The following is a 14,573-nucleotide window of genomic DNA, read 5'->3' on the forward strand; positions in this document are numbered from 1 at the left end:
GAAAGAAGGAAGGAAGGAAGGAAAGAAAGGAGAATGCAAGGAAGGATAGAGGGCTGGATGAAAAGAAGAAAGGATGAAAGTAAGAAAGGAAAGATGAAAGGAAGGATGGAAGGAAGGAAGGAAGGAAAGACAGAAGGAAGGAAAGATGGAAGGAAGGATTGAAGGAAGGAAAGACTGAAGGAAGGAATGAAGGGAGAAAGGAAGGAAGGAAGGAAGAAAAGATGGAAGGACGGAATGAAGGAAGGAAAGATAGAAAGATGGAAAGAAGGAAGGAAGGAAGGAAGGAAGGAAGGAAAGCACACAATAGAAGGACTTTTGATTTTGTTTTGGGGACTTACATACCAGTTTTTCAAAGTTGACGAGGTTATCCAAGAAAGTTTTGTTTCCTTCATGGATGAATGTCACATCTGAAATTCAAAAGAAAAGTATATACCAAGATTAGAAATGAGAATATGAGAGTACGAGAACTCTTGGCATAGGAAAATATAAGTTAGAAATGCTCAGTGTATTTGGAAACATCCCATTTAGTCTTGACACTGAGATAATGCTATATTTCAATTCAACAAACATGCATGAAGTGACTACTATTTGCAATGGCAATACAAAGATAAAGACAAAATAACGCCTACCCTGGAGAAACTTCCATTCTATTGGGAAGATACAACGCCTACACAGATGAGTAAAAACAAAGTAATTTGGGGGAATAGGAGCTCTAACAATTGGGAATTATCAGAATATTGGTCATATATTTGAGCATCTAGGAGAACAGACTTGGGAAGGCCTGAGTTCAAATCCAGCCTCACACCCTTACCAGCTATGTGACCCTGAGCCAGTCACTTAATCTGTTTGTCTGTGTTCTTATCTGTAAAATGGCAATAAAAATAACATCCACCTTGAAGGGATGTTGTTAAGAATTAATGGAGACAATAATTGTAAAGCACCCAGCACAGCACCTTGCATACAGTAAGCGCTATATAAATGCTAGCCATCGTCATCATTGATATTAAACAGGAGGCATCTGCACCGAGCCATGAAAGAAGCCAGAGATCATCGAGGCAGGGTGGAGAAGGGAGGACACTCCAAGAATGGGACAAGGAGACCAGAGATGGCAAAAAGGCCAATAGGCTCCCGGAAGGAGTGTGACGTGTAACAGGGCAGAAACCCAGAAAAGCAAATAAAGTACGTCTGTTTGACTGGAAAGTGGAAGACGTTGTGCTGAAGAATTGGAGAGGGAAAAGGATGTGCAGGTAGTCCTGCGAGTCCAGGGACAGAAGCACAGCCTGGAAGCTGGAGGAGACCTCGGAGAAGCTGGGGCCAACATGGGGCTGAATGAAACCCCCACACACACACACACACACAGTCGATGAGTTCCCAGCGGTCTTTCCTTGCAGATGACGAGGGAAGGGGACGCCCCTCGCCTCCATCCCACTTGGAAAGGGCTCCTCTCGCCGCTTTGCACCTTCTCCTTATGGCTCCTATGTTAGCCCGCTGATGCCTCTTCCATCTGTCGGCCCTTCGAATCCTGAAGACGAGCTCTTGTGTTCTGCTTTTCACTGGCCGCTTCCAGCCTTGCCTTCTCCAGGCTAACCAGCTCCATCTCCTCTTCCTATGGCGGTAACTCCAGGCTCTTTACCTTTCTGGCGGTGGTTCTTCTCTAGACATTCTCGAGCTCATTAATATGAGATGTGACGCTCAGAACGACCCCCACCTCCACGTGTGCCCGGCAAGGCCTCCGCCACCCTCTTATTCCAAGAACTAAGGCCACAAAACAGCCTGCGGTCTCGTTCGCCTTCGTGGTCATCGATTCCCACTGCGGATTCGTCGGGGTCCCTAGAGGTTTTTTCAGATAAATACGGCTTCATTATTGTCCTCCATCTTGGACTTGTCCGTTTCTCTACACCTAAGACTCGGTCTTCATCCCCATTCGATGTTCTCCCTTGAAATCCTGCCCCATAGTTAACCCAGCAGTTGCCAAACTTTTTTGGCCTGCCGCCCCCTTTCCAGAAAAAATATTCCTTGGCGCCCCCTGGAAATTACGTAACTATTTATTGAACTCAGAATAGAATGTAATACAAAAAAAGTGTGGCCATCGCCGCCCCCCTGGATCGCTGCAGCACCCACCAGGGGGCGATGGCGCCCACTTTGGGAATCGCTGGTCTAACCTATCAAGATCCTCTGTCTTCTGGGAGGTTTGCCACCCTCTCCGGGTATCTGATCCAAGTCTCTTTAGGTTCAATTGTTTTTAGTCATGTCTGATTCTTCGTGATCCTATTTGGGGTTTTCTTAGCAAAGACACTGGAGTGGTTTGCCACCTCCTTCTTCGGTTTATTTTACAGATGAGGAAACTGAGGCCAACAGGATTTGGTGTCTTGCCAGGGTCATACAGCTAGGAAGTATCGAGGCTGGATTTGAACTCAGTTCTTCCTGACTCCAGGCCTAGCTCTCTCTCTCTCTCCTGCACCCCCTACCTGCCTTTATCCAAATCTCTGCCTCTGTCTAAATCATTGGGGGAGGGTGTGTGGAAATGAATGTCTAAGAGTGGAGCACAGATCCTTGGGGAAGTCCACTGGAGGTTTTCCAAAGTAACATCCTGAATGAAGTTATTCAGTCTCTTTAGTGCCCACCTAACACACGAGAACGAAATCCCATTCCAGCAGCATAAGTGTGCCCTTCCCTTTGCCGTTTAACAGCTGGACTTCCTGGAGATGTCACAACACTTCCATCATTCGCATCAGGGCTGCTATGTGTTGGGCTTCTGGATTCAGCGTTTCAAAGCACTTTAGAACACGTTACTCACTTGCTCTTCACAGCAAACCTGGGAGAAAGGTGCCGCCACTGTTCCCATTTTACAGATGTAGAAACTGAGACTCAGAGGTTGTGACTTGCTGAGGGATCACATTGTTGATAAGTTTAAGAGACGGATTTGAACCCGAGTCCAGATCATCTTTTGATAAGTTTAAGAGACGGATTTGAACCCGAGTCCAGATCATCTTTTGATAAGTTTAAGAGACGGATTTGAACCCGAGCCTCTCCTTACTGGTCCAGATCACCTTTTTCTACTAAATGCATCTTACAAGAGACCCGAACTTTGACATTTTGAAATTTCTGGCCCGACAAGGGGGCCGACTCTCCGTCTTCCATACGGAGGTGGGATTGCGTCTCCTAAGACACTGGGATCGTGCCGGCACGAGTTTGCCCTCTTCAGAATGGGGCAACCAGGCAAGATCCGAAGGGGTCGCCACCCCCAGCGAATGCAGAGAAACGGGCACACAAACGAGACGTAGAAATGGGGTCTTTGGATCGCTGCCAGCTCCCTACAGCCTCTCCTCGCCCCCTTCTGCTCCATCCACCAGTCCCAGCTCCCGCCACCAATGAAAGACGCCCAACAAAGTGCCATTTGCAGAAGCTCTTTGTATCGCCTCATTGTCTTGGGAGGCACTCAATGGACAAAGAGGATTCTCTGTGAGGAACCTGCATCCCTTCTTTGGGACTCGTTGCCTTTTCTCCAACAGGGCGAGAAGATGAGAGGGGCAAGGAGGGGCCTTAGAGATCTGCACATCAAATGGCCGCATCTCACAGATGAGGAAACTGAGGTCCACAAAGGTTAATTCACTTCTGCCAAATGAGTGGCAGAGTCAGGGTTCAAACCCAGTTCTCTGCCCCAGATCTGACTGTCTGCCTTTGTCTACACAACCGCTTTTCATCTCTCCCCAGCTCTTCGCTCCCTTTTTGGCAGCGGGCAGCCTACCCCTTTCATGCTATGTGAACTCCCCGTGATCCGCGGACTCGACTTCTCACAAAGCCCATCCCTCTGCGCCTCCGAGAGGCCGTGTTCCGGCAGAAGAGCCGCTGACATCCGTCAAAGAGAACAGCAGAATGTGCCTCCTGTTCCCCACTCCTGGGGAGCAGAATGGGGAGGAAGATGAGTGACGGGAAATTAGAGCGCGCAGATAAGCGAGAGCCATATTCTTGGGGGCTTTGGATGCCAGACAAAGGATTTTTTAAAATGAGTAAACCCCAAAGATTTGGGACTAGAAGAGACTGACAGCAGCAGGTATCGGCTTCAGAAATCTCAGCTTGTCAGAGAAGGGATTGTAGAAGAGGCAACATGCACAGACAGCAACTCTGAGCCCCCTGGAACAGACCGAATGGGGGGATAACAGAGGGGGAAGAGGGGCTGCAGGAGAGACCCTGGGCGTGAGAGTACGGTTCGGATAGGACAGATACCATGGGATTAGGAGCGCCGAGCCTCAGTACCTGATTTAGGGTCAGGGGGGAACCCCAGGATGATTCCCACCTCTAGTGGATTGGGGGGCTTGAAAGGATGACGGTCCCCTCAGCCAAAAGAGTGTACTCTGGAAGAGGGATGAATTGGGGGTGCCTGTGGCTGGGGTGGATAATGAGCTCCATTTTGGACACGTTAAGTCTGAGATGCCTCGGAGGACATCGTGAGTCAGGGAGTCAATTGGTAATGATCAAAATAACCTAAGGCGCCATTTTGTTGTTTGGCCATTCTTCATGACTCCATGTGGGATTCTCTTGGCATTTGCCATTTCCTTCTCCAGCTCATTTTACAGGTGAGGAAACTGAGGCAAACAGGGTGAAGTGACTTGCTCCAAGTCACACAACTTAATTCACGTAGGAGGTCGGACTCTGACACAGAGAAGCGGTACGGAACCTGGCAGTCAGAGCCGGACAGCTTGGTTCCAACTCCACATAGTCCTTCTGTGACTCGAGGCGAGTCATGTAGTCCCTCCTCTACGTCCCAGGCAACTCTGGGAGACTATAAACTGCCGAAGAATTGTTGATCTGTATCGGAGGGGAAAGTTTGGCCACCGGGAGCTACCCAGATGGACGAAATCACCGGCTGAGGCGAGGGAAGACCGTCACTGAGCAGTCAGCCCACTAAGCCCGACTAATTCGATTCGCTCCCAGCACGAAGCCCACCTTCCCAATTCAAGCCATCGCTGGGCCACGAGGCGCCGATTAGAAAGCCGAGCCTGGAAATGCCGAGAGAGAAGCACCCAGAAAGGGAGAGAAGAGAAAACGAGGAAGGAGAAGAGGAGAGGAACGTGGCCGAGGGAGAGGCGGGGGGAGGGGGGAGGACAGAGACGGACGTGTCTAACTCACCGGCAAAAAAAAAAAAAAACAACAAAAAAAAAACCATGTTTTCAACTTTGATTGAAAGATTTAATTTCAGAGCATACTTGTTTTAAGTGAATGCCGTCCCTCCAGGCATGAGAAATTCTGTGTCACGTTTCATGCTAACCTGCCGTCCTTTTCTAAATTATTTCCGATGCCAGCGTTAGCAGCTCCCCGATGGGGGCAGGGGATCGGGACCACAGATTGGTGCCTGCCCAGGTTGTTGTCAGATTGACAGAAAGAAATCAAGATGAAGGAACAATAGTGCCCGATGCTGATTTCCAACTGGAGGAGGCGCCTAATTAAAAACCAAATAGAACATTTACTCTCTGCTCGTCCCTTTAAGATGGAGGCAGATATTTGCGGGGAAAAATTAGAAATCGGCTTTGCTGCCAACGACCAAGCACAGATAAACCCAGTGGAGCAGAAAATTGCATCCGTGCTCCGATAGAAGGGTGACATGCCGAATTTTATTAAGTATTTGGGGGGGGCCCAAGCAGCTTAGGTTTAGCTTTAGGTCCACATGTGCGAAGGGGGGGACGCGCCGGAGCTTCCTGGGAGCCGAGTTGGAAAAGGGGCTGTCAAGGGCTTTCTTGTAACTTTAAAAATTATTTATTGCTTCCAATAAAACCTTTCAGAATCAAATGTGTTTCCTTCCCAGATGCGTCCCCTTCCGTCTCCCCCCGGCCCAGCCTCCCACCGCACGTCCATATGGAAGCTCCGCGGCGGCTGTGGGCTCGCCTCTGCGTCCTACCTTTGGGCTAGTAAATAAAAATCATCCCCCACGCGTGAGGCGAGCGGAAAGGAAGCCGGGCACGGCCAGGTGCCAGGCTGAGCGGGCAGCCTCACGCCGGCTCCTCGCTGGCTCCGGGTCAGCCCGACACCCCTTCTGTGCCGGAGCACGCCGGGAGCTGCCCGGCTCGGGCCCTGCCGCCCGTCCCCCTTGCCGAGAGGAGCCGATGAGGGTCGTCCATCAGACTTCGGCGGGGGCTGTCAGCTCCCGTGGCGGCCCCGAGCTCTCCCCACGTTAGGGAGGGAAGGAAGGAGCCGGGCCGAGCCTCGGGATGCGTCCGAGGGGCTCACGGAGGCCGCAGGCACTGCCCACGCGATGCAGCCAAGAGCAAAGGAGGGGTTCAGCTGGGAAATTTCAGGAGGGAGAGAATGGGGGGCTCGTGGGGTGGGCGAACAGGTCAGATGCGGACCTGAGCCGGTCCCTGAAGAGGGAGAGCTTGAGCCACCGGCAGGACGGGGGGTGAAGAGTCTACCTAAGACGAGGGTGGGGGCACGAATACAGGCGTGGGCATAAGACAAGGCAGGAAAGGGAGGAAGAGCAGCCCTGGAGCGCTGGAAGAATGGAAAGCGAGGCTGGAACCAGATGGGGGAAGGCCTGGAATGCCAGGTAAGGAGTTGAAGTGTCCATCCTCCTTGAGTGGGACCCCCTGGAAGAGTCTGGCCAGAGGATTCTCGGGCACGAAGGAAGGACTGCGGATGGGACAGAGTGAAGGCAGGGGGTGAGGCGGAAGCTGCTCCAACAGACCCAGGGAGAGAGGAAGGGAAGCAGAGAGGTGGCAGGGGCTACGGAAAGGAAGAAAGTCCCAGGAGACTGTGCCATGGCCAGAGCCACAGGATCGGACCGCTCATGATTATTAAGGGGCTGCTTCTTACCACCCATTCACTCTTCAGCCCCTGCAATCTGGGTTCTGACCTTATCAGTCCACAGAAAAAAAAAAAAAAAAAACGGCTCTCCTCGAGCTTGCTATGGCTCCCAACTGCCAAACCCTCCGGCCAGGATCTCTCCTGTGGTTACAGACATCTCCCTAAGCAAGGAGAAAGCAGGTTTCCTACCAGTATTCCCACGTGCTCATTATTGCTTCTCCAAACTCCCCAAGAGTCAGAAGAGGAAAGTGCCAGCAGATCACGGACATAAGCCTTCCTTTGGCATCATGGCTTCCCTCATGGGACTTTCTTCCTGGTCTTTCTAAAGTAAGACTAAGGTGTGGCCCAGGCGTGAGCTGAAGCTTGCTAAGCAGGGAAGGAGTCGGCATCCCGGCATCATGGAAGGATGACTTTATTCATTCATTCATTCATTCATTCATTCGTTTGTTTGTTTGTTTATTTATTTATTTTAAACCCTTAACTTCTGTGTATTGGCTCCTAGGTGGAAGAGTGGTAAGGGTGGGCAAGGGGGGGGGTCAAGTGACTTGCCCAGGGTCACACAGCTGGGAAGTGTCTGAGGCTGGATTTGAACCCAGGACCTCCCGAGGAAGGATGACTTTATAGGGAGAGGACTCGGGTTCCAGGTTTCAGTTTGGCTGCTGATGTGCCATGGGACCTGGGGCACCACCAGGAGTTTGGTCAACAGACAGTGAATGGGATGGCCTGAATGATCTCTAAGACCTTTCCCAGCTCCAAATCTACGGTCCTCTGCTCTTAGAATCTCAGCCCAAGGGACAAGCCAGCCCAAAGCTTTCCAGCCCGCATTATACAAGCTGTGGATTTTCTCGCCAGGACAATCGAGGTAATTTGGACCCATCAGAAGTCACTCGTCACTGTCCATTTTTCAAAAGCCGACACAGTTTTCCAGAACTCCCTTCTCTACCCCACATACAACTGACAGAAAGTGAAAACAATCACTAGCGCGACTCTTGTTACTTGGGTACGTCTGACTCTTCCTGACCCCGTTTGGAGTTTTCTTGGCGAACATACTGGGGTGGTTCACCATTTCCTTCTCCAACCCATTTGACAGATGAGGAAACTGAGGCCAACGGGATCCTACAGCTAGCCAGTAAGTGTCTGAGGCAGGATTTGAACTCACGGAGATGTCTTCCTGATTCTAAGCCCAAGGATCCATCCACTGCACCACCCTAACCTTTCCCAGTTCACAGATGAAGAAACCAAGGCTGCCAGAGAAGGAGTGATTTGCCTGTTCGCAGCCAATAAGTATCAGAGCCTTAATTCAAACTCGGCTCCGTAATTTCTGGTCTGAAGGGCTTCGCATCTGGCATTGAAAGTGACTTGCTCAGGACCACCCGGATCGTGCCAGTGGCCAGACCCAGACCTACCTCTTCCCAATTCCCCCAGGCTGCAGCCCCGAGGAAGGACCCCCCGAGACGCTTTACCTTTAAGCAGGAGTGGCATGAAGGGGATTTTGGGAGGCTTCATCTTTTTGAATGCATCTCTGTAGGCTTTGTGGTTCAGGGAAGGGTCCTGCGGAAGCATGTAGGAAGCAGAGAAGACGAATGAGCCTCCTGGCACCAAAGCTAGGCGTCTCCAAGCCCAGCCACCCCCAACCCCACCTGTTTGGGAAAGGCAGCAAAGGGCGCCCAGCAGTTTGGGAAGGGTCGCCCGGCACGGCGTGCCCGGGATACTTACCGTTAAACTCTCCAACTCTGAGAAAAGCTTCTTAAACTTTCCAGGGATTTTCTGGAAGAAAACAAGCCAGAGGCGCAATTAAGTCAGAGGGTGCCAAGGCGGGTTTTTGTCCGGGTTTCTGCCTTTATGCCAAGACTCTGAACACGCACGGCCCGGGGAGGCGCGTCTCGGGGAGTCTCGGCGCTCCTTGGCTCATCCTGCTCTGGGGATCTCGGTTCTGGTTCTGACAAGGGCCCAGACTGCCACCGAGGCTAATGGCCCCCCTGCAGACGCCCATCTAGCCTCGTCGGCCCTTCCACACCCCGCTGACTCTTTAGTGAAAACTCCTCAGCTTTCAAGTCCTCCCCTAATTGTTTGCCTTAATAGTCATGTTGAGCTCGAAATCATAACGGAGGCTGACATCTTCCATCTAACTGGCCTAATTAGCTCTCAAGGTGGCGAGGGGACGTGTCCGACATGGTGCGCTCCGGCCCCTCGCACGGACGGAGCCCAGCCCGGGGCAGCTCGCCGCGTCTGAATACGGAAGCGCTTTGCCAGGTGGCCCACGAGAGAGGCCGGGCGGCCGGGCGGCCGGGCCCTTCCCAGAATCCCATCCCAAACTCCTCCGCCTAAGCATCTGTTTCTGAGAGCTGCCATGTTGGACAAACTCCTCTCTGTGGGGTGGGTGAACCTCCTGGAACTGGGCTGGAAAAGCGCAGCTCCCGGCCGGCTCTTCCCTCAAAGCCCTCCTCCATCGACGAGCCTCATCCGGGACCTGCTATGGGCCAGGAGATGCCAGGACAGGCAGAAACGGCAGCTTTAAAATGCCGGGCGCTTCCCGGCCGTGGGGGCTCCAAGGTCTCCCGTGGACGACTGGCTGTGACTCGACGGCTGGCGTTAAGGGAGACAGGAGAGAACTCGGAGCGCTCTCTCATGGGAAGGGCACTAGACGTGCTCTTCGGGGGGCCAGGGGGCACCGCCGGAAACCGGGGCGGGCACTGCCACAGGCCTAACAAGCCTAGGAAAACTGGCTAACAGGCAAGGCCGATAGCCGGCCAAGACCTCGAGTAAGCAAGCGAGCGTCTGAAGAGCGTGTAAACACAAAAGGCATATATAGACGTTCATAAGGTAAATAGTTCCATGAGATTTGGACCACATAAGAAAATCAAGCCATTTTCTTGTCTCTTAACATCGATATGCAGAACTCATGCTTGTATAAAGGAGGTCTGCAAGCCAAGGTTGGGCTCTCGCTTGTGGGGACGCCATAGGCAGCATTTCTTCTTGTTAAACGTTGGACCCTAATGGTTGCTCTCGTCTCCTTCAACGCTCAAGGGCTGTGATTCTGAGATAACCTCGAATTCTTTCCTTCTCTATCTGCCCAATAAAAATTATACTTTGGAAACGGGGAAGAAAATGATTTTAATACACTAAGCAGCTACAATTTCCCATAAACCAACAGCTTAGTAGATAGTCTTAGAGAGTTATCTGAGGCTCATAAAGGTTAAGTGACTGGCCTAGGGTCATACAACCAAGAAGCGTTTGAGGTAGAATTGGAATCCAGGTTTCTCTGAGCCCAAATTCAGCCCCTACAATGGTATCCTGCTTTTATATGCCTGTGGATATCTCCCAAGTGCCAAGGTAGTCACTACTCCTTCCTCATCTCTGGAAGAATTTCTTAGGCTTATTCTTTTCTCTGAGGGGAAACTTGAAGAGGCCAGGATTGCTTTAGAGCAGGGGTCAGCAACGTGTGGCTCTCGAGCCATATCTGGCTCCACCTCCCGACCGGCCAGTCCGGGCAGAGCCCCAGGATGTGCCCCAGGGGGCCCTTCAGCCCCCGCCCCATATTCCAGCGCCTTCCGCCTCTATCCTCCTCCTTCCACAGGCGTTTATGGCTCTCACGGCCAAAAAGGTTGCCGACCGTTGCTTTAGACCCCAGCGGCTCATTCAAGGAACTCCAGAGGCAGGAGGCCATGGGGGAATGAGAGCCAGTCTAGAAACTGGGAAGATAGGAGTTCAAATTCTACCACTGGCACCTATTGGCTATGTGGTCCTAAGCAAATCACTTACCCTTTCACCGATCTTTTGTCAACCATCTGGGTTGAAGAGCAGATATTAGCCTGCACCTTAGGGAAGGGAGTTTCCTCACCCTGGAGATTCCACAGGTCTAGTCCCTACCCACTCTCCACTTGAAGACACCGGAATAATTTGGAACACAGGATTTTTCCGGCTATGTTGTTCTTTTCTTTTTTACAGATTCCAATTTCTTTGAATATTACTTCCTAGTTGTTTTCTGTACATTAGTTCCTGGCTTTGGGGATCAACAATCAATGTAATTAGGTCCTAGTTAATGCAGCTGCATTTGTCATTCATTAAAACAGAAACAACCAAACCGAAAAATGAATCCCAGCAGCAGCGCCCCACTTTTCGGTTTCTCACCCTTCTCTCCCTCCAAATTGCGAGGTTCTCCTTTTCGAGGAACACAGACCTTTCCCTGTGCTTTAATACAGCTCCTCAGAACTCGGGACCTTCGTTTAGGTGGGGACTAGGAGGAGAGACCCCCCTTGTTACGGTCTTTCAATCACACCTTTCCAAGGAAAGGCTTCCCGCGCCGCCCCGCGCCGTTAAAGCAGGCAGCTCTGGCCGCTTACCTCCCAGGTCTGAGAGAGCCGGCTCACGGACGCCGTGTTGAGGCCCATCACTATGGCGAAGAAAGAATTCAGGTTTCTTTGGGCTTTGCAGCTGTTGGAATAAAAGGAAGCCCGAGTCACTTGGAGGTCAGCGTCCAGTCTTTGGATACGCTCTGTGGCCTCAAGGGCAGGCCCAGCGGGCCGAGGGGTCCTCCCCCAGCGCTTGTCCCCCCGGACCACAGCAGGGGTAGGCTAGGGCCACTTCAAACCCCCCCAGGAAGCTCTCTCCCTCCCTCACCCACGTGGCTAAGGATCATGGGAAATGGGGGTCACAGTGAGCGTTGGGATGTTTACAGACCGTACCAAGCCCATAAGGTAACGGAGTGGACATGCTGCTCTTGGCCTCTGACCCTAATCGGGCTCACGTGGCTAAAGAAGGAGCATCTGAACTGGGAGAAGGACATTCCCCAGAGTTTCCCTTGTAGAAAAAGTCGAAGCCCTCCGGCCAGCTTCCACGAGCCCCTCTCCCTGCCCCCTTTTCTTAGAAACGGGCCAGAAGTCATGGAGCTTTTCGTGTGCCTTTATCATGTGTTCTGCAAACTGGACCTAGAACAGTCCCCACAGCTGCTTGTGCTCCTCCTAAAGATCCATGAATCGCCCCCTTGTTTTCAGGGTTTTTGCAATAAAGATCTCATCGCCCCATACAGCTCATCTGCAACTTCTGTTCCTTTTAAACCCAAGTTCCATTTGTCGCCATCAAAATAGCTGCAGGGCAGAACCATAATAATATGAATGTTTATACTGACAGCCAGGGAAGTATTATTTGTAAAGCTGTACTTCTGGTTCAAGGTCTTTTGTTTTTAAATCCTTGATGTCCGTCTTAGGATCAATACTGTGTATTGGTTCCTAGGCAGAAGAGCCCCAAGGACTAGGCAGTGACTTGCCCAGGGTCACACAGCTAGGACGTGTCTGAGGCCAGATCGGAACTCAAGACCTCCTCTTTCTAGGCCTGGCTCTCAGATGGCCCCCGGTTCAAACTCTTAAAGAAAAGATATTGATTTACTTCAACAATCCTTTGTTGAGTACCTGCTCTGGGCCGGATAAGCTAGAAGGATGAAATCCTCCCTCGCCCCCACAGAGCTTGTAATCTAGGACACATAAGGTCCATCATGAGCCAGCAATTGTGCTCCCCGATGAGACACGCCAAGCCTATTAGAAAGGGGTGCAGACCCAGGGCTGGAGGAGTTCCCAAAGTCGGGAGAAGGTCAGGGAGGACTTCATGGAAGAGGGGGCACTGAAGACAGTAGGATGGGTAAACAGCTCCTCTAAGGGTAGGGAATGGGAGGACTAAGACGTAGAGAAAGTATGAGGCACGTGAAGGGGATAGCGAGTGGCTCCTTCCTAGTTCTCCCTTTTCCCTAACCCATGAAGTACCTGACGTCCTTCCACTCTTTAAAATGCAAAGTCCATGTACGACGTGCCCAAGAATCCCCCAGGAAGAGAGAGCTGTCAGAGGGGCGTGCCGTGACCTCGCCTGGGCATCCCCAGCACCCTGGGACAGGACCGGACGCCCAGAAGATGCTCAGCGAATGGCAGTTGGTTGACGGGTCCCCGTGTGTCCCTGGGAAGAGCGCCCCATCCTCCCCGAGATCGGGGATCCCTTCCGGTTCTAGCCAGGACACGCCAGCTCCTCTCCCCGTGACCGTGGGCCGAGTCCCTCCAGTTTCCTGTATTTATCTTGTTTGGACAGTTCCTTCTGTCCGACCCCTCCCTTGACAAGGGGACTTCAGGGATTGTTTTTGCCTCTTTTGGGGGGTATCCCCAGCGCCTGGCACATAGTAGGCATTTCATAAATGCCTGTGGACTGGATTTCCCTTGCGTATGCCTTAAAACTCAAGCAGTCTATCTGTTGGCTCAGCCATAGCTGTAGCATTAAAGCTGACCTCTCCAATGACCGCCTCGGGTGGTGGAAGGAAGTTGCTTCGGAGAGACCCCCCCCCCCCCGCCCAATCCCCCCAAAGAGGAGAAACACACAAGGCAGGAGCTGCTTTTCCAAAGAGGGAAAACTCACGAGCCGCAGCCAAAAGCTCTGACACCTCGAACCCTACTCGTTCCAGCCGTGCCAACGAGCCCGAATCGCAGAGGCAAGCTGGCCAGAAAGCTTAAAGGTGGATGGACTGTCTCTCGTTTGATCCTCCCCAGAACCCCGGGAGGAAGGCGCTATTCGTCCCCATTTTATGGGTGAAGAAACGGAGGCTTATATAGCCTAAGGGACTGTCCAGGGTCATAGACTTGGAAAGAAAGGGTCCAAGGCAGAATTTGAACCAGGGTCTTCCTGACTCCCAGCTTCAGCACCCTCCCCCCTTCCCCGTCCAGCCTCTCTCTCTCCTCGAGCTAGCTCAGGGATGGATCACGACAGTGAAAGCTTGAAAGGCTGTGCTGACCCCCCCCATTCAGGCTCTGGCCTTTGACCGGAGGCGACTTCTCAGGAAATTCTCTATTGGAGCAGCCAGACCGTTGGAGGAAACTGAGTCACCTTAAGCCTCAGAGTTGGGGAGAGGGTTGGGAGAATGTGGGGGTAAGGACTCATTTGTTACAAGCAGGAATATGCAAACAGGATGGCAATGAGCAAGGAGAATACTTTTCTTTGTGTAAATGACTAATTTCCCTTGGTTATTCCAACTGGAATAATAATCAGGAAATTAAGGCTCCTTTTCTATTTGCATTCGGAGGGACAGTCCATCTCCCAGTAGTGCAAGAAGAAGGGCCAGATGGAGAAGAGCTCCTCCACGTCCCTGCCCTTAAAGAGTGGATCCACTTGCCGGGGGATTTGAGCTCGGCGGGCGGGTGATTGACTGTCCCTCCCCACTAATAGCCTCATCCCTTCACAAATTTCAGGAGATTATTCAAGCACGAGGGCTGAGACAACCAGGGAAGTCTCAGGCCACATTTTGTGTCTACAGCATTAGCGAAGTCACAGATGGAGGCGGCTGCGATAATATCTACTTAAGGAAAAGTATCATGTTGGTAAAATATTCCAAGCCCAGACACGTCCGGGAGGGCTGCTCTGAGCGGGCAGGGAGCCCCTGGGAGCACAGGGGAGCCGAGAGCCCCAAAGATAAGCTCCGGCTCCCCCCGGTACTGCGGCAGCTGCTCTCTCCCGGCTGGCTCTGAGTACTGCTGTGGTGTGAAGCCTAATAGCATCTGGGTGAGGATTGGGAGGTGGCGCAACTAGGGCCGCCCCCAAAGCTTTCCAATGGGTGCAGAAGGCCAGTTGGGAGCTCGGGGGGCAGTGCTGGGCCCCCCGCCTTGGACACGTTCTTGGTTTTGGAAGATTCCTCCTCATCCCCACACAAGGGGGCACAGACTTCCCCAGGGCCACGGAAGCATTGTGGGAATGACCCGGAGGTTAGAGGAAGGGAACGGCAAGTGCTTGCCAGGTACGGACCTCCT

At 52.1% G+C, this 14,573-nt stretch overlaps 1 protein-coding gene across 2 annotated transcripts in view; it reads right to left on the reverse strand.

Annotated features, from left to right (window-relative positions):
- RAPGEF5 (Rap guanine nucleotide exchange factor 5) overlaps window positions 1–14,573 on the reverse strand; it is an 87,254-nt gene that overhangs the window by 9,802 nt on the left and 62,879 nt on the right. For both annotated transcript variants that reach the window (XM_044677668.1, XM_044677669.1), the window contains exons 11-14: window positions 11,142–11,232; window positions 8,515–8,565; window positions 8,262–8,349; window positions 343–407 (exon numbers count right to left, since the gene is read on the reverse strand). In XM_044677668.1, the coding sequence (XP_044533603.1) occupies window positions 343–407; window positions 8,262–8,349; window positions 8,515–8,565; window positions 11,142–11,232 (295 nt within the window). The remainder of the gene's footprint in view (window positions 1–342; window positions 408–8,261; window positions 8,350–8,514; window positions 8,566–11,141; window positions 11,233–14,573) is intronic.

The sequence above is a fragment of the Gracilinanus agilis genome, chromosome 5, assembly GCF_016433145.1.
Source record: "Gracilinanus agilis isolate LMUSP501 chromosome 5, AgileGrace, whole genome shotgun sequence".
Taxonomy (NCBI): Eukaryota; Metazoa; Chordata; class Mammalia; order Didelphimorphia; family Didelphidae; genus Gracilinanus; species Gracilinanus agilis.